The sequence below is a fragment of the Cervus canadensis genome, chromosome 14 (genome assembly GCF_019320065.1).
Source record: "Cervus canadensis isolate Bull #8, Minnesota chromosome 14, ASM1932006v1, whole genome shotgun sequence".
NCBI lineage: Eukaryota > Metazoa > Chordata > Mammalia > Artiodactyla > Cervidae > Cervus > Cervus canadensis.
The window spans coordinates 27,292,989-27,315,205 of NC_057399.1; the positions used below are offsets into that span (position 1 = coordinate 27,292,989).

Here is a 22,217-nt window from a genome sequence, read left to right on the forward strand (position 1 = left end):
ATTTCAGTAGAATTTCCCATTGACAGCTCGACCCAGGACTGAGTCCCAGCACCAACTCTGCAAGTGAAGTTACTGCTTGTACCATGGCTCCAAGCTGTATGTACAAAAGCTAATACCACGTTTGCTTATGAGAATCAGTCTGCTTTAACTTGAAGTGTTAATATTTTACAATGAGTATTTACCAGGAATGTCTTTTTGCTTTCTAATGATTTTTTCCATAGTGTATGAGTACACAGCCTCTTAAGCTTCTGCTGCTTAGGACACTCAAGAGATGTTTTGGATGTATTTTTTTTTAAAAATCCTTGTTGTTCTTCTGTCAGTGTTGTGTCCGACTTTTTGTGACCCTATGAACTGAAGCACAACAGGCTTCTCTGTCCTTCACTGTCTCCTGGATTTTGCTCAAACTCATGTCTATTGAGTCGGTGATGCCATGGAACCACCTCATCCTCTGTCGCCCCCTTCTCCTGCCCTCAGTCTTTCCCAGCATCAGGTTCTTTTTCAGTGAGTTGGCTCTTTGCATCAGGTAGCCTAAGTGTGGAGCTTCAGCATCAGTCCATCCAGTGAATGTTAGAAAAAAATAATTTTCTTTATTTTTGGCTGTGCTGGGGCTTTGTTGCTGCAGGGGCTACTCCCTTGTTATGGTGCTAGGCTTCTAATTGCCACGGCTTCTGTCGTTCTGGAGCACGGGTTCTAGAGCACAGGCTCAGTAGTCGCCGTGCATGGGCGTAGTTGCTCCATGGCATGTGGGATCTTCCCAGACCAGGGATTGAACCCGTGTCTCTCGCAGGTGGATTCTTTACCACTGAGTCACCAGGGAAGCCCCTACAGATGTATTAACTGCTTAAAATGTTCATCGTCCCCCTCTGCTGTGTCTATTCCTATATGAAAAGTATATTTCCCAATTCTTTGACATCAGACTTGTGTCTTTTGCTTTGGCCAGTGGAATGTGAGGCAGAAGTTCTATAAACCATATTTAAGCACTAGCTTTATGAGCTCCATGGTTCCATTATCACTTTTATTCTTCTGCCAGAAAAGTGGCATGTCCTAGAGGATGCTCTGGATCCCCAGTCTGGAGATTTGGGGATTGTTACCACAATGTAACATAGTGAAAGCTGACTAACACCAGGACATTTGGGAAAAAAATCTTGAGCAAACTGAGCAGAATCTGTTATTGAATCTTTTCTCAGGGCCTGGAGAATTTTCTCTCAATTTGCACCTATCATGAGAGTCAGTTTATTTAGCAGTCTAGAATATGTAAAAATGAGGAATGTCAAAGTTACTTTTTTTTTTATTAACAAAAGGAAACATATAAAGACCATAAACCATAATTGAGAACAAAATATTTTATTTCTCTCAATAAAACTATAGTTTACAATAGTATTTACTAAATAAATTATATAATTTCTCTTTTACAAGCAATAAACTAAATCACAAATATTTCAAAGACAATGTATGTACACAACATAAGGCCTTTTATAAATAGCTTTGCTTATCTCATTTCACTAGTAAACAGTGAAAAAATCTTTATAGAAGCTAATTTTCTATAAAGTATATGCAGACCTATTACACTGATCTTTATATGAAACCAATTTAAACTTTTAATGACATGGGCTATGATTATAACTTTGCAAAAAGAATAGAATTTAGACTTTACCATTTTGCGTGGATGGATCTTTAAAAAATATATGCGCAGATTACATATGTTGCTTATGGATAATCACTGGATGCATGCAAAATGAAATAATGCAAGTGTCAATAGGAAAATAGCACTTCCAAGTCCAAAAAGGTGATTGGCAATGGTATAGAAAGCAGCTTAAACAGAGTTCATGCAGCTCTTCACAGTTCAGCAAGCAACAGCAAATGCCAGACGAGTGTGGTATTTTTCACATCTGCTGATCAGCCTTTCCGCCAAGGCTCCCCTGACATCTTGCAAACTCCAAGTCCAGTTGATTATGATTCTGTGTGTAGTGGGGTTCAGCCGTTTCCTTTGGGTAGTTCTGAAGTGGAGAAACTTCTGTCCCACAACTGTGTTCATGTCTCCTCCATCTGCCAAGGTGGTCACCATTTTCACTTACTGGGAGGGGAAAAAGGAAAGGAGATGTAAGGCTAAGTTTCTGCATTGATTTGTAATGGTGCCTGATGAGTAGGAACACAAGTTCATTCATTCTCTCAATGACTTGTACCTGAGAAACATGCAGGTAGAAGTGGGAGGGCAATAGGCCTGAGATGGATTATTTTTTTTAAAAGATATTTTAATTAATTAATTTGGCTGCACTTGGTTTCAATTGAGGCACGTGGGATCTTTCAGCTGCGGCATGTGCTATCTAGTTCCCTGACTAGGGATCTAACCTGGTCTCCGGCACTGGGAGTGTGGTGTTTTAGCCACTGGACCAGCAGGGAAGTCCCTGGGGTTGATTCTTTTGCAATGATAAGCATCTAACTTCTGCAATATGTAAATTCCACCAAGATTTATCAAGTTCTACCACATCACAGCTCAGGGCTAGGGACTTGGAAGGAAAGAACGCTGACTAAGTCCTCCAAGGGCACAGTGCTTTGGGGTTGTGCTGTGGTATGTCGGTCCTGAAGTAAATCAGAGCAACCTGAAAATGGTCTGGAACTCACGAACCCTGTGTTCATTTTCACACACTGTCCCTGTGGCTGGGGAATAAAAATGATGTCCAGCAAATATCAGACCTAAAATGGTAGCCACTTAAGCTCAGAGGCAGCTAATTCAGCCTCTGACAGTTGTACTAGGATATTTTTATGAGAAGTGGTACCATGTTCAGGCAGATGTAACAGCTTATATCTGTTGATCCTCTAATTATTACAGCTACAGGACAGTATCCAAGTTACCATCTTTGTACCTCATTTGTTCTATCTGTAAAATGAGAGTAATAAATCCTGCTTTATAAGTGATAAACTTTTTTTTTTATAGGAAAATAGTGTCTGGGTAGAAATATACACACATACAGCATACATACAAATTATATACATATGATTTAGTGCCTGGCATATGTTAGTGTCCCCAACATAATGGTTAAGAAGGTTGTAGCTGGGACCACAGACATTGTGTGGCCCAACACAGTCATCTGGAGACTGAAAAAACTTGAGTCCACAGTTTGAAATGACTGAAAATTATTAGGAAAGAAACTATGTCAAAGAGGATTTTGTTTAAAAGTGAATATTTCCTCTTGTAATTTGAGCCTTTCATGAGTTGTACTTTTATTTACCACTTTGTTTCATAGTTGAGACTGCTCCCTCTTATTAATCAAAATTGGAAAGGTTTGCCTGCCTAAGTGTACATGTTCACACTGCTATTCAAGCTGTATCTGAAGGATTATCTGAGTATTAAGTGGTGTGTGCTCTAGCAGTGGGCAAAGAGGAAGTTGCTCCCTTTCTCAGGACAGATGTCTGTAACGTCGACATCATTTAGGCTTGACCAGTGGCATAAAAACACCCACATAAAACTACAAGTTTCTTCTAATTAGATTTGAGTCCTGCTTTCTTAAAAACTAAAACCAAAAGGAGGTGATAGTTAAGCTCTACTTATCCGACAGATCCCAGCTGGTGTTCCGTGTCTGGTTTCTAGTGCCAAACTGCGGCAGACACTGACCAATCTGAGCCCTGCCTGAAAGAACCATCAGTTGAAGGTCTCCAAACCTAGGACCCCATGGAATTGGTTAAGACCTGGGCTTTTGGGTCTAGAAAATAAGAGATTTAAAGAGAAAACATAACAGTTGTCTTTGAATAGCTGAAGACTCACTTTGGGGAAGAGAGAGGTACTAGCTGAAATGTCACTGCAAGTGTGACACTCTCATCAACAGCAGTGGCACGGGTGGCCGTGATCCTCGGGCTAGGCATAGGAACACCAGAATGTGTGAGTGAGTAGGCTGGGAAGAGTCACCCTTTCAATCTCCTTCCATCAAGTGTTGTGATACTCACACTCCCTACCCGCCCCCCCCGCCCCCCGCCCTAGGAACCCCATCTGTTATCTATTTGAGACTCAAGTGAATGTGTTAGTCACTCAGTCATGTCTGACTCTTTGAGACCCTATGGACTGTAGCCCTTTAGGCTCCTCTGTCCATGGAATTCTCCAGGCAAGAATACTGGAGTGGGTAGCCATTCCCTTCTCCAGGGGATCTTCCTGACCCAGGGATCGAACCTGGGGCTCCTGCATTACAGACAGATTCTTTACCATCTGAGCCACCGGGGAAGCCAAGGGTGAGAAAAAATGACTCCAAGACCAGAACTGGGACAAATTTGTAGAAGCCAGTCTTAAAATATAGAAGAACATTCTTTGATGTAAATTGCTACAGTTCTTTTGGAATCACCTCCTAGTGTAATGAAAATTAAAAAAAATAAATGAGACTATCCAGGTCATTAAGATCTTTTTTGTACAGTTCTTCTATGTATTCTTTCCATCTCTTCTTGATCTCTCTGCTTCTCTTAAGTCTTTACTATTTTTGTCCTTTATTGTGTCCATCTTTGGCAGAAGTGTTTCTTTGATATTTCCAATTTTCCTGAAGAGATCTCTAGTCTTAGCCTTTCTGTTGTTTTCATTTCTTTGCATTGTTCATTGAAGAAGGCCTTCTTTTCTCTCTCTTGCTACTCTCCGGAAGTCTGCATTTAGTTGGGTGTAACCTTCATTTTCTCCCTTGCTTTTTGCTTCTCTTCTTTCCTCTATTATTTGTAACGCCTCCTCAAACAACCACTTTGCCTTCTTACATTCCTTTTTCTTTGAGATGGTTTTGTTTGCTGCTTGCTGTACAATATTACGGACCCTTGTCCACAGTTCTTCGGGCATAGTTTACTAGATCGAATTCTTTGAATCTATTTGTGACCTCCACTAGTATTCCTAGGAATACTAGGGAAATTGATTTAAGTTGTATCTGATGGCCTAACAGTTTTCCTTGTTTTCTTTAGTTTAAGCCTGAATTTTGCTATGAGGAGCTGATGATCGGAGCCACCGTCAGCACCAGTATTGTTTTTGCTGACTGTATACAGCTTTCCCATCTTTGGCTACAAAGAATATATTCAATTTGATTTTGGTATTGGCCACTGGGTGATGTCCAGGTGTAAAGTTGGCTCTTATGTTGTTGAAAATGGGAATTTGCGATGATCAGTGAATTCTCTTGACAGAATTCTGTTAGCCTTTGCCCTGATGCATTTTATACTCCAAGGCCAAACTTGCCTGTTACTTCAGGTATCTCTTGACTTCCTACTTTTGCATTCCAATTCCCTGTGATGAGTAGGACATCTTTTTTTGGTGTTAGTTCTAGGTCTTATAGGTCTTCATAAAACTGATCAGCTGCTTCAGCATCAGTGGTTGGTGCATAGCCTTGGATTACTGCGATGTTGAATGGTTTTCCTTGGAAATGAACTGAGATCATTCTCTCATTTTTAAGGTTACACCTATGTGCTGCAGTTCTTCCAGCACCACTTATTGAAGAGACCTGTCTCTTCTCCATTGTATAGTTTTCCCTTCTTTGTCATAGATTAATTGACATGGGTGCGAGGGTTTATTTCTGGGCTTTCTATCTTGTTCCACTGACCTATTAATATATTTCTGTTTTTGTGCCAGTACTGTACTTTTTTGATTACTGTAGCCTTAATAGCATAGTCTGAAGTCAGGGAGCCTGATTCCTCCAGCTCTGTTTTTCTTTCTCAAGATTGCTGTGGCTCTTCAGGGTCTTTTGTGTTTCCATAAAACTTTAAAAATTTTTTGTTCCAGTTCTGTGAAAAATGTCATTGGTAATTTGATTGGGATTCCACTGAACCTGTAGGTTGCCTGGAGTATTATAGTCATTTTTGACAATATTGATTCTTCCAATTAAAGAACATGGTATATCTTCCCATCTGTTTGTGTCATCTTATGAGATGGTTGGATGGCATCACCAACTCAATGGACATGAGTTTGAGCAAGCTCAGGGAGACGGTGAAGGACAGGGAAGTCTGGTGTGCTGCAGCCCATGGGGTCACAAAGAGTCGGACACAACTGAGCGACTGAACAGCAGCAACAGTTTCTTTCATCAGCATCTTAGTTTTCAGAGTACAGGTTTATTCCTAGGTATTTTATTCTTTTTGATGCTATGGTAAATGAGATTATTTCCTTAATTTCTCTTTCTGACCTTTCACTGTAAGTGTATAGAAATTGAACAGATATTTAAAATTAATTTTTACTGGAGTATAATTGCTTTCCCTGGTGACTCAGATGGTGAAGAATCTACCCACAATACAGAAGACCCCGGGTTCGATCCCTGGGTCAGAAAGATCCCCTGGAGAAGGAAATAGCAACCCACTCCAGTATTCTTGCCTGGAGAATTCCATGGACAGAGGAGCCTGATGGGCTATAGTCCTTGGGGTTGCAAACAGTTGGACACGACTGAATGACTAACACTCAATTACTTTATGATGTTTTGTTGTTTCTTGCTGTACAGCAAAATGAATTAGTCCTATGTATACATATACACCCTCTTTTTTAGATTTGGTCACCACAGAGCACTGAGTGGTATCCCTGTGCTATCGGGTAGAGTCTCATTAAGTTAAGTCATTAGTTATGTATTTTATAAATCATAGTGCATATGTGTCCATTCCAATCTCTGAATCCATCCCACCCACCTGCCACTCATGGTAACCATAAGTTTGTTCTCTTCATCTGTGACTCTACTTCTGCTTTGCAAATAAGTTCATCTCTACTATTTTTCTAGATTCCACATACAAGTGATATTATACAGTATTTGTGCTTCATTTTCTGACTTACTTTACTCTGTACAACAATGTGTCCAGCCACATCTCTGTAAATGTATTTCATTGTTTTTAATGGTAAGTAATATTCCATTGTGTATATGTATCATATCTTTATCCATTCCTGTCAATGGACTTTTAGGTTGCTTCCATGTCCTGCCTATTGCAAATAGTGCTGAATGAACATCACAGTGCCTGCATCCTTTTGGATTATGGTTTTCCCTTGATATATGCCCAGGAGTGGGATTGCTGGGTTATATGGTAGCTCTATTTTTAGTTTTTTAAGGAACCTCCATACTCTTCTCCAAAGTGATAGTACCAATTTGCATTCCTACCAACAGTGTAGGAGGGTTCCATTTTCTCCACACCCTCTCCAGCATTTATTGTTGATGATGATGGCTATTATGACTGATGTGAGTGATATGTCATTTTTTTGATTTGAAAATAAAACAGGTTTCTGTATATTAATTTTGCATCTTGCAACCTTACTGAAATTACTGATGAACTCTCATAATTATCTGGTACCATCTTTTGGATTTTCTGTGTATAGTATCATTTTATCTGCTAACTTCTTATTTTCCAATTTGAATTCCTTTTTTCTTCTGATTGCCATGGCTAGGACTTTCAAAGCTGTGTTTAATAAAAGAGGTAAGAGTGGACATTCTTGTCTTCTTCCTGATCTTAGAGGAAATGCTTTCAGCTTTTCACTGTTGAGTATGATGTTAGCTGTGGCTCTGTCATATATGACCTTTATCATATTGATGTAGGTTCCCTTTATGCCCACTTTCTGGAGAGTTTTTATCATAAATGAGCATGGAATTTTGTCAAAAGCTTTTTTGCATCTATTGAGATGATCATATGGTTTTTATTCTTCAATTTGTTAATGTGGTATATCACACTGATTGATTTGTGGATATTGAAGAATCTCTGCATTCCTGGGATAAATCCCACTTGATCATGGTGTATGACCCTTTTAATGTATTGTTGTATTCTGTTTGCTAGTTATTTTGTTGAGAATTTCTGCATCTACATTCATCAGTGAAATTGGTCTGTAATTTTCTTTTTTGTGGTATCTGCCTGGTTTTGGTATCAGGGTGATGGTGGCCTCCTAGAATGAGTTTGGGAGTGTTTCTTCCTCTTCAGTTTTTTGGAATAGTTTCAGAAGGATAGGTGTTACATCTTCTCTAAATGTCTGATAGAATTCACCTGTGAAGCCATCTGGTCCTGGACTTCTGTCTGTTTAAAGTTTTTAAAGCACAGTTTCCACTTCAGTACTTGTGACTGGTCTGTTCATATTTCCTATTTCTTCCCGGTTCAGTTTTGGAAGATTGTACCTTTCTAATAAGAATTTTTCCATTTTGTCTAGGTTGTCTATTTTATTGGCATATAGTCACTTGTAGTGGTCTCTTACGATCATCTGTATTTATGTGGTGTCAGATTTAACTTTTTATTTCTAATTTAGTTGACTTGAGCTCTCTTTTTTTTTTATGATCTAACTAAAGGTTTATCAATTTTTTAATCTTTCCAAAGAACCAGCTTTTAGTTTCATTGATGTTTTCTATTTTCTTTGTCTTTATTTCATTTTTTTTTGTCTTTATTTCATTTATTTCTGCTGTAATCTTTATAGTTTTTTCCTTCTAATTAATTTGGATTTTGTTTATTCTTTCTCTAGTTGCTTTATATGTAGGGTTAGGTTGTTTGAAGTGCTTTTCCTTGTTTCCTGAGGTAAGATTGTGTGACTATAAACTTCCTCCTAGAACTGCTTTTGCTGCCCAAGAGCTCACTCACACTAATGGGTATTCCCTGGGGCCTCCACCAGTGTCTTTGCTGCTGCAGTGAGCCACAGCTGACCCCCAGGCCCTGAGGAGACCCTCCAAGACCTACAGGTAGGTCTGGCCTAGGCTCTTATGGACTCACTGCTTTGCCCAGGGACCCAGTTCACATGAAACCTGTGTGCACCCTTCAAGAGCGGAGTCTCTGTTTCCCCCAGACCTCTGGAGATCCTGCACTCAAGCCCCACCGGCCTTCAGAGACAAATGCCCTGGGGGCTCCTGAAACCCAGGCTGGGGAGCCTGACGTGGGGCTTAGAACTCTCACTCCTGTGGGGGAACCTCTACGATATATTTATTTTCCAGTCTGTGGGTCACACACTGGTATGCGATTTGATTTTGTTGCCAATTCGCCCCTCCTACTATCTCATAGTAACTTCTTCTTTATCTCTTGGTGTAGAATGTCTTTTGGTAGATTCAAGTCTTTTTTGTCAATGGTTGTTGTCCAGCAGTTAGTTGTGATTTTGGTGTTTTCATGAGAGAAGGTGAGCAAGTCCTTCTACTCTGCCATCTTGGTCTCTCATTCCATTGGAATTTTTTTTCTTTTTTATTAAACTGGAGGGTCTTATTGCAGTTTCTGTAAACTTCATTAAACACCCACTCTCACCCCCAGGGTACAAGGATGTCAAAGTTGGTGAGAACTGCCAATTCTATACCCATGTAATGTAATCTTGGAATGACATGTTTGGTTACCTGAAAGTATCCATTTATAACCCTAATAAAACAAGGTGGCCTGATAGGTCTTTAGGTCTTAAGCACTATCTCCATGATTATAAACTTGGCCACAGTGAGAAGAAGGTGATTTTATTATCTCATATTTAGTATAAAGTGTGCAACAATTTTCCTTTCCTTTCTCCAAATTATAATCCACAAATCCTTTATTAGCCATCAGTGAAGAGCGAAAGTATCAGCTATCTATCTACACTGGGAAGAAACTCAGCTTGAGTTTATTCTTCAAAATATGGTATGTGTAGGATCCCCTCCAGCTCTCCAACACAGAGATGGGCTCTTCAGGTGATTACTTCCCCAAACACTAGCAACTTCTTCTGAAGTACTGAAACTCAACCCTCTCCTCACCCGATGGCTTTGGAAGTAGAAACAGGAACTGGTGCTTTGGTGGGAGAACCCAGCCATATCTCAGGGAAGCATGGACAGACAGAATGACATTGGAGCTCTTGTCATCAACTGAACGGCTCTTGTATGCACATGTACGTAATCATCTGTCCACACAGATGCCAGGGTTAATTCCCTAAGCGTGTGATGCTCTGAGAAACCATGATATGTTTTAAATTCTGAGACCTGAAGGAAAAGGTGTGATAATGGTTGGTATGAAAGGAGTATTTAGGTATTTCTGTGGCCTAAATCCTTAGCACTATTTATCCAAATATGTTGATTTGTGGGTGTGTGAGAGGTTCACATGTTTATCTCCACTTAAACTCAGGCACGCCTATGACTGAAACTGTACACTGCACACAGAAGAACACAGCAAAACACAGTCTGTTCGCTAAAATCAAAGCCCGTTCTGAGGGTGGACCCCACTGTGGGGCAGCCAGATTACCCCAGGGGTCCCCCTGAAGTAGATCACTGCATGATGGGCTAAGTTTTGGAGGGTGACTTTTTAGAGTGCTGTGCCGAGGGTGTCAGGGGTGAGACGTTCCTCTTCTGAGGTCTCACTTCTAGGCTCATTTCCATCCCTCCCTTTTTTCCTGAAAGAAACACATACACACCCTCAGCCTACTGTTTAAAAGGCATATTTAGCCAACAGAATTTCATAAGATCTGGAATGTGCTGTGAGGGGATTTAAGGGCAGAGCTGAAACAAGGCATTTTCAGGACTGTCAGACTGGCTAAGATGACTACACTAAACAGTCCCCGAGGTCTCATTGTTCCATGAGCTCCTGACCTTCATGGATGATGTTCTTTTTTTTTTTTTTTTCTTTTTACCATAATCATCAACTTTAACAAATCGCTTAAATGTGTTCTGTATCAGTTTTCTTGATGATGTCAATAAAATGGAAACATTTTTTAACATATAACAATATTTAATTACATCAGTCTCCTATCAACAGATAAGTTAGTTAATGCTGTTTATATTGGCCATTTCCATTGGCTGGCTGGAGGCTCTTCCACTAAAGGCTCCCATGGTTTCCACTGGATCATTTTTCTTGCCAGACTAAGTTCATTTTCAGCCTGAAGAATCACCTCTTCTATTTGGCCACCCTGCAGTCGCTCTTCTAGTTTTTTAACATCTGGTTCCGCTTTAACCATACTCAGCTTCTCATTTGTAATCTGTTCTGTATACTTTCTATACGCTGCATTTTTAGGGATGTGTCCAAGAACATCAAGAATTTTTGTATACAATATTTTTAGCCTCTCATGTGGAGTTTCACAAACAGCCAATCCCACCAGGCCAGTGGTCTTCTTCAGCAAGCCCGCCATGACAGCCGATGTTCTTCTTTAACTACAATTGCCTCACGGTTCAGCCCCAGGATCCCACGGAAGCATGATCTTTTCCTCTCTGGGGTCCAAGGGCAGCCCCATTCTGATTTTAAGTTGAAATTCTTTGCCAAAATACCCCTGAGGAAAAAACTGATTCCTCTCCAGGCTATCATAAGGTGGCAAGTCCCTTATTTCCTTTTCCTGTTCCAAGCCCCTCTTCCCCAGCCCTGCTTCCTTTTGTTCCTATTTCACATTGTTCTTCTTTTGGCCAGTGTTCTCTCTGTTGCCATGAGAGCACACCCACGCATTCTGCCTCACGCCCTTCACTTTAGTCCAAACTCTGCATTGCCACACACATAGCAGGCTCCGCAGGGTCCCACCGCCATCATCCCCTGGGGCCCGGCGTCCCCTCCTTCTCTGGGTTCACCAGATTGCCTTCTCAAAGACCCTGGACTTTCTGAGGAGCCGCCGTGTACTCTGGAATTTTTCTTCAAACATCAGGCTCTATGTTTTCATTTTATCATATTCATATCTGCCTCGTATTAGGATACTTCACAAGGCATGACTGCTTGGGAATAGATTGGAGGAGATTTCTCTTTGAACAACCGTAGCAGGTGTCCAAAAAGCTCACCATTTTTTTAAGGAGGTGAACAAGTACAGACACTAGTGCTATAGGAATCAGGACACAGTCGATGTATGGAGTCCAATCACACTGCTATGGAGTTTTTATAGCTGGGAGGAAGCTTCCTACCTTCGTACTTAAAAAAAAAAAAAAAAATAGACTCAGGGGTGAGATTACTCTTTCCCAAGAACCAGGGACTAAAGGGCCTTAATTGAGAAGCCTTGAGGCAAAAAGTGGACTTGGAATGACCTTGGAGGGTACATACAATGTGGAAGAGAACTAGCACATTGTGCCGATCGTGTAGAATGTTTGTTGAATTCTGAGTGCTGGCAGCACACGGAGTCCCAGGCCTCCTGCCAGCCTTCCAATGCCCTATCAAAGTGTTCCACACCAACCAGCAGATAGATTACTGATAAGATGCGAACAGACCCAAGAAAAACCTGGCACTGATTCTGGATGTCTCCAGGGATGGATTTAGGATTATGGCCTCCCATTTCAAAACTCTTAGTATAGCAGCAATATTTTAACACAGTTCCCGGCCTGATTGATTTGTTTTCCAAAGACCTAGGAGAAGCTGGAGGCATCAGTGATTTATGTGACTGACAGTTTCTACATTGCACTTTATAGTGACTGTTGCTAATTGTAAATAGAAATGGTTACCTTATTATCTAATGTATCCCATAGCCCTGGGGCTGCAACTGAGTTCACTCTGGAGAATGTGGGGAGGGTAATATGGTACTAGCTTCATTCAGAAGGGAGCACTGCCTTGGGACGAGGCCACTGGGGTGAGCTGCCAGAGACCCCCTAGCCATAGCCAGAGGCTGCACCCTTACCAGGCCTTTCCCTTCCATCACTTTTCTTGGTACCATTTGTTTCTTCACAAAAACACAGTAGCCGGCATGGATTGCTTCGTGCCTCCCAGTTCCCCTTGGCCCATTCATGTGTTCAAGCTTTAACCCCCGGTACCACAGGGGTGAGGGAGTTAAAGTAAGGTCATTAGGACTGGCCCTGATTAGATATAACTGAGATGCTTATAAAACAGGGAAATTTGAACACAGAGACAGGCACACAGAAGGAAGACCAGGGAGAAAATGGCCATCCACAAGCCAAGAAGGGAAGCCAGAAAGAGATCCTCCTCTTACAGCCCTTAGAAGGGATGAACCCTGCCAACACCTTGACCTTGAACTTCTAGCCTCCAGAACTGTGAAACAATACATACAGTTCTGTTTATGCAACCCAACTTCGTTATGGCAGCCCTAGGAAGCAAATACAGTACTATTACTGGGATTTAGAAAGTTGGTTTTTTTGTTTGTTTTTTTAAATAAGGACCTATATTTGAATTTTATTATGGTGGTGCTAGTGGTAAAGAACCTGCCTGCCAATGCAGGAGACACGTAAGAGATACGAGTTCAATCCCTGGGTTGGGAAGATCCCCTGGAGGAGGAAATGGCAACCCACTCCAATATTCTTGCCTGGAGAATTCCATGGACAGAGGAGCCTGGCAGGTTACAGTCCATAAGGTTGCAAAGAGTTGGACACGATTAACGTGACTTAGCACACACACATACTTAACTGTATATTCTATTGGGAGCCACCACAAAAGCTATAGTCCCCTGCGGGTAGAGTGGCTGTAAAGAACAACCTGTCAAAGACTGAAAATGAAAAAAAAAGGCTTTTCCACCCTGTTTGTTGATACTTCATTAGAGATGCTGCCTAAGCAGTAAAAGTAAGGATTTTCTGTGTTTAACCCCCAAACTGCTGTAGGGCTTACAAAGAGGCTCAAGTGTATCTGACCTTGATGGATGAGAATGGCATGCTAGGATCCTAGGGAAAATTAGCACCTTCATTTTTGTGTCTGATTGTAATTGCAGCCTCCACTCCAACTTGAAAGGTGGAAGATGTCTGTCAGAGGGAACTGCCTTTGCTGTTTGAAGGATGTACCCCTGCCAAATGTGGGTTCACAGCTACCGAGAGGCTACCATAAAGTAAGTACATGGAGTGGAGACATTCCCCCGAGCCTCACACTCACTTGGTGGATGTCAATTCCAGGCCCTCAATCACTCCTAATCCGGGTTGGTCAGAGGCACCTTCCTACCACTAGGTGGCGGTAGCGTCTGCTGCAGGAACCCAGTCCCATATCCAGTTCACAAATGAAGGTGGCAAAGTTCACCTTAGAATCAAGTTCATTTTTCCTAACTGGCCAACCGTCTTAGGGGCTCTTAAGGGAGAGCTTTCCCTTCCGTTTAGCACAGAAGGATTACAGGATGTTCAGAGCGGAAGGACCCTATCAACAAGCTGACTGGGTCTCAGCCCTGGATGTGTGGGGAGCTTTTAAAAATACCAATGCCCTGCTCCACTCTCAGGGATTTTATTTCTAATACATAATATACCCCCAACATGTGTCTGTATCTGTTAATACATTCATTTACCTGATATCTTTTTGCGAGGAGTCCACAATAATTTGGAAAAATAAAGTTCTTGCCTGGAGAATTCCATGGACAGAGAAGCCTGGTGGGCTCCATTCCATGGGATCGTGGAGAGTCAGACACGACTGGAGCGACTGATAAACATACATGCAACCTCACAGACTTAGCCAGGGAGGTGGGAAGTGAAGGGACAAATTGGGTCAAACATAGTAAAGAGCATGTGTGTGCCCTTTTACATGTCTTCAGTAAGGTGGTATAGTTGGTTGACTAGTGTCCCCTGAAAATTCACATCCACCTGGAACCTTAAAATGTGATTGTATTCAGAAATATGGTCTTAGCAGATATAATTAGTTAAGATGAGGTCATCTGGTATTGGGCTGGGCCCTAAATCCAGTGACAGGTGTTATCACAAGAAGAGGGGACTCACAGAGAGTCACAGGGTGAGGACTGGGGCAGAGACTAGAGTACTGCAAGTGGAACAGGGCTCAGGACCACATGACCACCAGAAGCCGGAAGAAGCCAGGAGGGATCCTTTCCTAGAGCCTGCACAGGTAGCAGGGCCCTGCGAACATCTTGACCTTGGACTTCTTTGGCCTCCAGACTTGGAGACACATTTCTGTTGTTTAAGCCTCCTGGCCTGCGGCACTTTGTGTTGGCAGCCCTGGGAGCACCGGCAGAGGCAAAGGGAAGCTGGGCCCTGGCCTCCCCGCTCTCGAGCCATCCTCATAGCATCTGTCACACTCACAGGGGCCTTATTTTTTACTGAGTGGACAGTACGGAGGCGTCCTCCATTCTACTCACTTTTCCCATTCCTCCTCAGGTCCCAGGAGTGCGAATGGTGTTAAGGACAGCCCAGCTCATGAGGTCCACAGGTATAATTTAAACTTACTTTCCCTAAAATTTTCATTTCCCTAAATTCTCCTTTTGAGTTTGCTTTTTTTGTTTCCAGAAGGCTCAGGGCCTGGTAGACCCCAGGTTCATACCATTAGAATCTGTTCTTCCACAAACACACTCTTCCCAAGAGTTGAAGGGGCTTATTAGGAGACTAGCAAACACTGGTTTCCTATGACGAGGGAGAAGACAGAAATCGAAATCAGAGAAGCGACAAGAAGGTTCTGGAGGGAGTAGGGAAGGAGAGAGAGCCTGGTGTTGAGAGGTAAAGACAGAGAATAAAGGGGCCCCCAACGAGGGCCTGGATGAATAGGAACCTTAGGCAAGCTTGAGAGCAAAGCCAGCCTTGAGAAAGTGGAAATCAAGCTGGCCTGTGAGGCCACGATTCACTATAAAGCTAGGACAAAAAGAAAAAAACTGCCATAGCTCTGCAATCTGTCATCCAATTAACTGTGGGCCTAATTTAACTGAAAAGCCAGTATGCCTTTATAACTCCAATTCCCTAAGCTAATCCTTAAACAGCAGTTTAATGCTGTTTGTTAAAAAAAGGAAAAAATCCTACAGAGACCTAATCCAGACTGACGGGTTGCCTCATTAATTTGAAGCTGGCGTCACTCTTGTTTCAGGACAAATCCTTTCTAGGTGCCATGGGGTGCAGGCAGTCAGATCCATTTTGTCAGCTTTTCCACCTGTCTCAGAAATATTATTTGGTCGCTGACTTAAAAGGATCAAACCCTCTTTGAAAAGGGCCCTATTTTTTGCCCTTTCTGAAATCTCTTCCTTTCTCAACCATGTGGTCAGACGGTGGAAGAAACTGGCATTCTGGTGAAACATCTTATAAACCAAAGACAGCCACTGCCTCTCTCTTCCTATTTCGATCACAGTAAGACCTACCAGAAACGCTAGCGGCATCTCTGGTTGGTGGGGATGCTAGCTCTTTGCTGAGAAGCAACAGAATTGCCACCGTTTCAAATTAACGTCCTTTGCAGCCAGTGCTGGCTCAGGCAAGGAATGATTCGAGACCCGACACTTCACATACAAGTCATTAATGTCAACGTCAGGAAAGTCAAGTCCAGAAATGCAGTGTCTCTTGCCAAAAAGTTCCACTGAGCTTTCTAGGACCCCCGTGACCTAATTTAAAGTGTCTTTCTTTTTTTCATAGATAATAGTATGATAAGCTGTTAATTCAATCATTTTCGCTTCTCTGGCACCCTTCGTCCCATGATCAAATAGTATTTTTAACCACCCTGAAGACACATTAAATAACCAAGCTGTCTGACAGCTGCATATCAGAACACTAATCGCCAATACTGCATGGCTAAAAAAAAATGGCTTAACTGTTTCTTTGCCCACAGATGTTTTTGCACTTCAAACAGCCATCGTGCAGAAACACACATCTGGATGATAGGATATATTATTGGGAGGCTGTTAATACATAAAGTGTAAAGCGAAAAGGGCATGACTTCAAGACTACATAACAGAAGCAAGAAAACTGTTCTTGTGTGGCAGCCCTCTTTTACTTCTCTATTATTTAATAAAGCAGTTCCATTATCTCCTACCTACCCACTCACTCCCAGTTAGTCATGAAAAAGGACACTCTCACCCACAACATTTTTCAGCTGCACTGCCTTCGTTGGTTGTTCCCCTTTGTACTAACACCAAATGATGGCTACCGTTGATCAGTGCCTTAGGATATCAGATAATTTGAAAAGTGGAATCGGGCCCTATTATGAAGACGGCATGATTGGCCATTTAAAATCAGGAGCCTGCTCATCTCTGCTGTATTCTTTTAAATACTCCAATCTGTGTCATCAACTCAAAATTCAGTGGAAAACATCTCTCTGGTCATTGGATAGGATCCTAAAAAACACGATGATGTGAGTATTTGAAAATGAATCAGAAAGCCTGGAACTACAGCGTGAGGGTGAACGGCCTTTTTCCAAGAAATAACTAGGAACATGGAACCTGAACCAAATGCTTGAATGAGGATAATGGAACAATTAGCAGCCATGTAAGGTAACCTATCCTTTTCATTTTCTGTCAAACTACTGGAAAAAGCAGAATAGCTAGCCTAATTTACATGCACATAATGGGGTGGATCTTTTTATTTTTAATTGGAGGATAATTGCTTTACAATGTTGTGGTGGGCTCTGCCGTACAACAACATGAATCAGCCACAAGTACACATATATCCCCTTCCTCTTGAGCCTCCCTCCAATTCTGCCCCCATCCCACCTGAGTCGGTTGTCCCGGAGCACTGATCTCAGCCCCCTGTGCCAACAGCCGCTTCCCGCTAGCTTTCTACACATGGCGGTATATATGTCAATGCTCCTCTCTCAATTCATCCCACCCTCTCTTCCCCCATCTCCACAAGTCTGTTCTGTCTGCATCTCTCTTCCTGCCCTGCAAACAGGTTCATTAGCAGCATTTTTCTAGATTCCGTATATATGTGTTAATATACATTTTTCTCTTTCTGACTTAACTTCACTCATTATAATAGGCTGTACATTCATCCACCTCACCACAACTCACTCAAATTCATTCCTTTTAATGATTAATATTCCACTGTAAATATGTACCACAACTTCTTTATCCATTCATTTATTGATAGACTTCTAGGTTGCTTCCATGTCCTAACTATTGCAAATAGTGCTGCAATGAGCACTGGCTTACATGTGTCTTTGAATTATGGCTTTCTCAGGGTATATGCTCAGTATTGGTATTGCAGGGTCATAGGGTAGTTTTATTCCTAGTTTTTTAAGGAACCTCCATAGTATTCTCCACAGTGGCTCTATCAATTTACATTGCCACCAACAGTGCAAGAGGGTTCCCTTTCCTCCACACCCTCTCCAGCATTTATTGTTTGTATATTTTTTTGATGATGGCCATTCTGACCAATATGAGGTAGTACCTCATTGTAGTTTTGATTTGTATTTCTCTAATAATGAGTGATATTTATGAATGCATCTTTTAAAAGGAAATTTCTTATGTTATCTGGTGTGCATAAATCATTTGAGTTTAAATTATATTTTAAAGATATATAAACAGTATTGTCCATTGGTCTACAAATAGTAGCACTAGCAATTGGTAGCACAACCAACAATTCTTAAAGGAGGAGAAACATTATAGGAAAAATTTATGTTTGGTTACAACACCTAGTATAATATCACCACAGAAACCTTCAAATGCCCTTTCAGTAAAGATGGCTATGATTAAGAGGATTCTAATCAGGTCAAGAGGAAGGAGAGACAAAGATGTTGGCAAGATTGGTTTTCCTTTCTGATGCTTTTCTTTGCCATCCATTCCTTCATAGTGTGGAGGCAAATGAAAATACTGAAGGGAGGGCAGTGAGTTGGGTCCTCTCAGATTGGAAGAGCATGCAAAATAATCTCCAGAGTGAAAACAAACCCTGGAAATATAAGTTAATGGTGCAGAATTTTCTGAATGTGTTGCCACAAAAGTTGAAATACTGTGAAGGTTGATGGTAGAATGTGTGATGAAATTGCAATTTGAAAAAACAGCTTATAGCTATTCTGAGGGGAAGAAAAAACACCTTATTTATGGAATTCCTTGTAATTTAGAATAGGCCATGGCCAGTCAGAGCTGGAAGGGGTCTTAAGAGGTGATTTAATGATCCATTTCATAGATGAGAAAACTAAGGACCAAAAAGGGTGATTAATTCACTGTCAGTGATTAATGAGAGGCAGAGACAAGCATAGAATCTCAGTGCCTATTTCTAAATAATTCCTGTCTCATTTGGTTCTGCACAAGTAGAAGGGGATAAGTTAAAGTACTAGAACAATGGTGTGGGAGACCAGTTCTGGGGATCCATGAGGTCAAACTATTTTCTTATTAATACTAAGATGTTATTTGCCTTTCTCATTCCCTCTCATGGGCGCACACTGGAATACAGTCACATGCCGGATCATGCCAGATCAGTGTAGAAGCAGACACCCAGCTTCTTACAAGAGGGATTGCAAAAACATAAAATAATGCCACTCTTTTCACTAAGCTTATTTTCATTCTGAAAAATAGAAATTTTCAGAAAAATATATTTAACATTTTAATAGTTTCAAATCAATATTTTTGAAATTTCTCATTTTAATTTTAAAAATACAAAATATTGATAGATATAATCCACATATACAAAAGCTATTTGGGATCCTCAACTTTTAGAATATGAAGGGATCCAGAGATCAAAAGGTTTAAGAACCGAGGCAACAAAAACATGAAAAAATAGAAAGGACGAAAGAGGAATTTTATAAAAACTAAAAATCCTCACGCCTTCCTTTTTGGATCCACTTCTCACCTTCGTCAGGAGCATGATTCCAATGAGATGGATACATCAATCAGGAACAACTACAGTGATAGGGGGCTTTGTGGGTAATATTACAGTGATGGGGGGCTTACGTAGGAGCTGGATTTGAATTTTGGCTCTGCCACTTAAAAGCTCTGAGAACTGATCAGTTAAGCCCCAGGTTCCTCATCTGCATGAATGGAGGCAAGTAGAACACCTACCTTCATGAAAGGGTTAGTGTAAGAAAAGCATTGGTATAGTGCCTTGCGTATGGTATGTACCCAGTTTGGCCAGTATAATTATTGTTCAAAATACTATGCTACGAAAACTTACTGAATGGGAGAAGGCATCTGCAAATGATTGTCTGATAATGGGTTAATATCCAAACTATATGAAGAAGTCATACAACTCAACAATTTATATATATATATATGAAACCTGATTATTCATATATATATGTGTGTGTACATATAAACAATCTGATTGTTTATATAAAGATTATGTTTATATATATAAACAACCAGATTAAAAAATAGGCAGAGCACCTGAATAAGGATTTTTCCAAAGACCTACAGATGGCCAACAGGCATACGAAAAGAGGCTCAACATCATTAATCATCAGGAGAATGCAAATCAAAACCACACACCTGTCAGAACGGCTGTTACCAAGCAGCCTTGTGAGGTAGGTGTTAATTCCTTCTTTCGGTCAATAAGGACACAGAGAGTCTCCAGAACTGCACCGAGTACTTGCTCAAAACCTGCCAACCCCTACCCTCAGTAGGAGTAAAGTCACGAGATCCAGAGATAAGAAAGGAAGTTATAAGGAGAGAAGCAAAAACCAAAAACCCAGATGGAACCAGCAGGGACCAAGATGGTGATAAATCTGACCTCAAATAGACCCTGGATCTCATTACACACTGATTTTACTATATTTGTGAATTAAATGACATACCCACTGGTGGTCACAACTGGAAATTAAGGACCAAAAAAGGATAAAAAGAGTGGCACCCTACTCCCTCAAAAACCCCTGTCCCTTCCCACACAGACTACTGCACATGCCTCCACTCAGCATTTGCCTCATTCCTCCTCCTCTTGTCTTGACTCTTTAAAATCAAACCTTCTCACCACATGGGTGAGAAGCTGACCTGTGAACTATATTCTCACCTCTCCATTCTTCGGCCATTGAACAAAGCTTGCATTGCACTGATCTCAGCTTTGGCTTCATTATTTGGCTACAGGAACCCACACGCCCTCACACGAGTGGATACAGTTGAGTCAAAATAGATGTTAGTTTGTGAAGAATGACACCAAGGTGCCCCAGTTGGCTTCAACAATAGGGAATTTGTTCTCATTACGTTTGGAGATTTAGGATTTTATCCTCCATGTTCTTCTGTGTGCTGTTCTATAAGAACTGTGGGATGACATAATCTGTGAAAAGATGCGCTGTTTGTAGAAGTGATGGGTGCCATTGTTTCTTTTAAAACTCAAATATACCTTACCTTGCAGAACTTGTTCTTGTATGACCTATGGCCTGGATCCATTTGTAAACGAGGAGGAAAAGAAGGGGAAGAAACCAGATATTACTTACTAAATAGACATCAAGCACGGAGGCATTATCATCTTGCATTTCCAGAGCAGTTGGCTCAGAAGTCAAGTAGATGGTCCCCTCTTCCAAGGTAAAGGTGGAACTGGAAGGTAACCCTTTACTGGAAAAATAAGGAAGAATGATGAGCATGTAGCCTTCAGAACAAAATCCAAGGACCCGTCCCAAGTGGTGGCTGAGGTGGGTAAGCTTTGGGGGAAAGAAAAATGTGGGGTGTTTGAAGGAGATGCAGTCACACCTAGAGGTATGTGCACTTATGTCTGAAGAATCTGGCTTTATTGGCAGTGCCTTTTCTCTGTCCACTTCAGTGCATGAGACACTCTGTATTTCTAAGAGCTGATCTGTGGGCCCCACACCCTGTGAGGGTAGACTTCTGGCAATCTAGAGGCCCATCTCCAGCTCTGAATAGTTAGCTCTCACTGCTTAAATCCTTTTCTCAACAGTGTTGATGTTTTTCTAGCTTATAGAAGATAACCTGATCCCTCATTAGCATTGACGATTTCTTTTTTCAAACCTAAAAGTGCAGCAGAATCCCCTTGGGGGCTTGTGAAAGCCCAAACTCCTGGGCCCCACCCGCAGAGTTTGATTGGGTCTGACATGGATCCCATGGTAACAAGCTCCCAGGTGATGCTCTTGCTGCTGATCCAAGGCCAACAGAGTAATAATGAATTACATAAATACAGAGCTCTGTATCATGTGCTTTGTGAGGACAGTTGAGATGGACCCTTCCTAATAAGGATAACAACAAAAGCCAAAGGAATTCAGGTATACAGTACTAGAGAGTCCTTTATGGAAGGGAAGCCACCTTGTTTTGTCATAATATGATAACCAGAGTTAAGTAACTGGTCCATTATTCTTGCCTGGAGAATTCCATGAACAGAGGAGCCTGGTAGGCTACACAGTTCATGGGGTCCTGAAGAGTCGGAAAAAGACTAAGCGTGCACACACACACACACACACACACACACACACACACACACACACACACACACACTAACATTCAGTTCAGTTCAGTCATTCAGTCGTGTCTGACTCTTTGCGACCCCATGGCCTCAGCTAACATTGATAATGTTTAAATTGGGAATTTAGTGGCTCGGGAATGTACAGTCTTCCCCCCTACTGAAATAAAAGTTAGTTATATTTTTAACCTGTGGAAATTTTCCATGTGATGGTTTTCAGGAACAAAATATCTACACACAACGGTGGAAGAGTCTGATGTTGGTGTTAGAAGAGGTGGGCTAGGGGGCTGGCTGGCAGCCACGTGGGACAGACCTGGCTGGCGCTTTGCCTGGGCACCAGGGCTGAGAGCAGGAGAGGAGAAGTCTGGCCTCCTCACTCATCTCCCCATCACCAGGACCCATCACCTC

General features: G+C 41.6%; 2 protein-coding genes and 1 long non-coding RNA gene across 4 annotated transcripts in view; 1 reads left to right on the plus strand and 2 right to left on the minus strand.

Moving 5' to 3' along the window:
- Positions 1-1,328: 1,328 nt before the first annotated feature.
- The window catches only part of PIP5K1B (phosphatidylinositol-4-phosphate 5-kinase type 1 beta), a 330,950-nt gene continuing 310,061 nt past the window's right edge, over positions 1,329-22,217 (minus strand). For both annotated transcript variants that reach the window (XM_043487132.1, XM_043487131.1), the window contains 2 exons: positions 20,836-20,953; positions 1,329-2,074 (listed from right to left, as the gene is read on the minus strand). In XM_043487132.1, coding sequence (XP_043343067.1) covers positions 2,072-2,074; positions 20,836-20,953 — 121 coding nt within the window. In that variant the 3' untranslated portion in view covers positions 1,329-2,071. The remainder of the gene's footprint in view (positions 2,075-20,835; positions 20,954-22,217) is intronic.
- Positions 10,594-11,036, minus strand: LOC122453228 (NADH dehydrogenase [ubiquinone] 1 alpha subcomplex subunit 5). The gene has a single exon (XM_043487136.1). The coding sequence runs from the start codon at positions 11,009-11,011 to the stop codon at positions 10,661-10,663; it is 351 nt and encodes a 116-aa protein (XP_043343071.1). The 5' UTR covers positions 11,012-11,036; the 3' UTR covers positions 10,594-10,660.
- LOC122453231 lies at positions 13,507-20,878 on the plus strand. Its single transcript, XR_006272983.1, has 4 exons — positions 13,507-13,618; positions 14,880-14,931; positions 16,807-16,966; positions 20,754-20,878. It is a non-coding gene; the product is annotated as an uncharacterized LOC122453231 (long non-coding RNA).

Coding starts and splice junctions, on each gene's coding strand:
- LOC122453228 (XM_043487136.1), bottom strand. CDS start 11,011: ATGGCGGGCTTGCTGAAGAAGACCACTGGCCTGGTGGGATTGGCTGTT.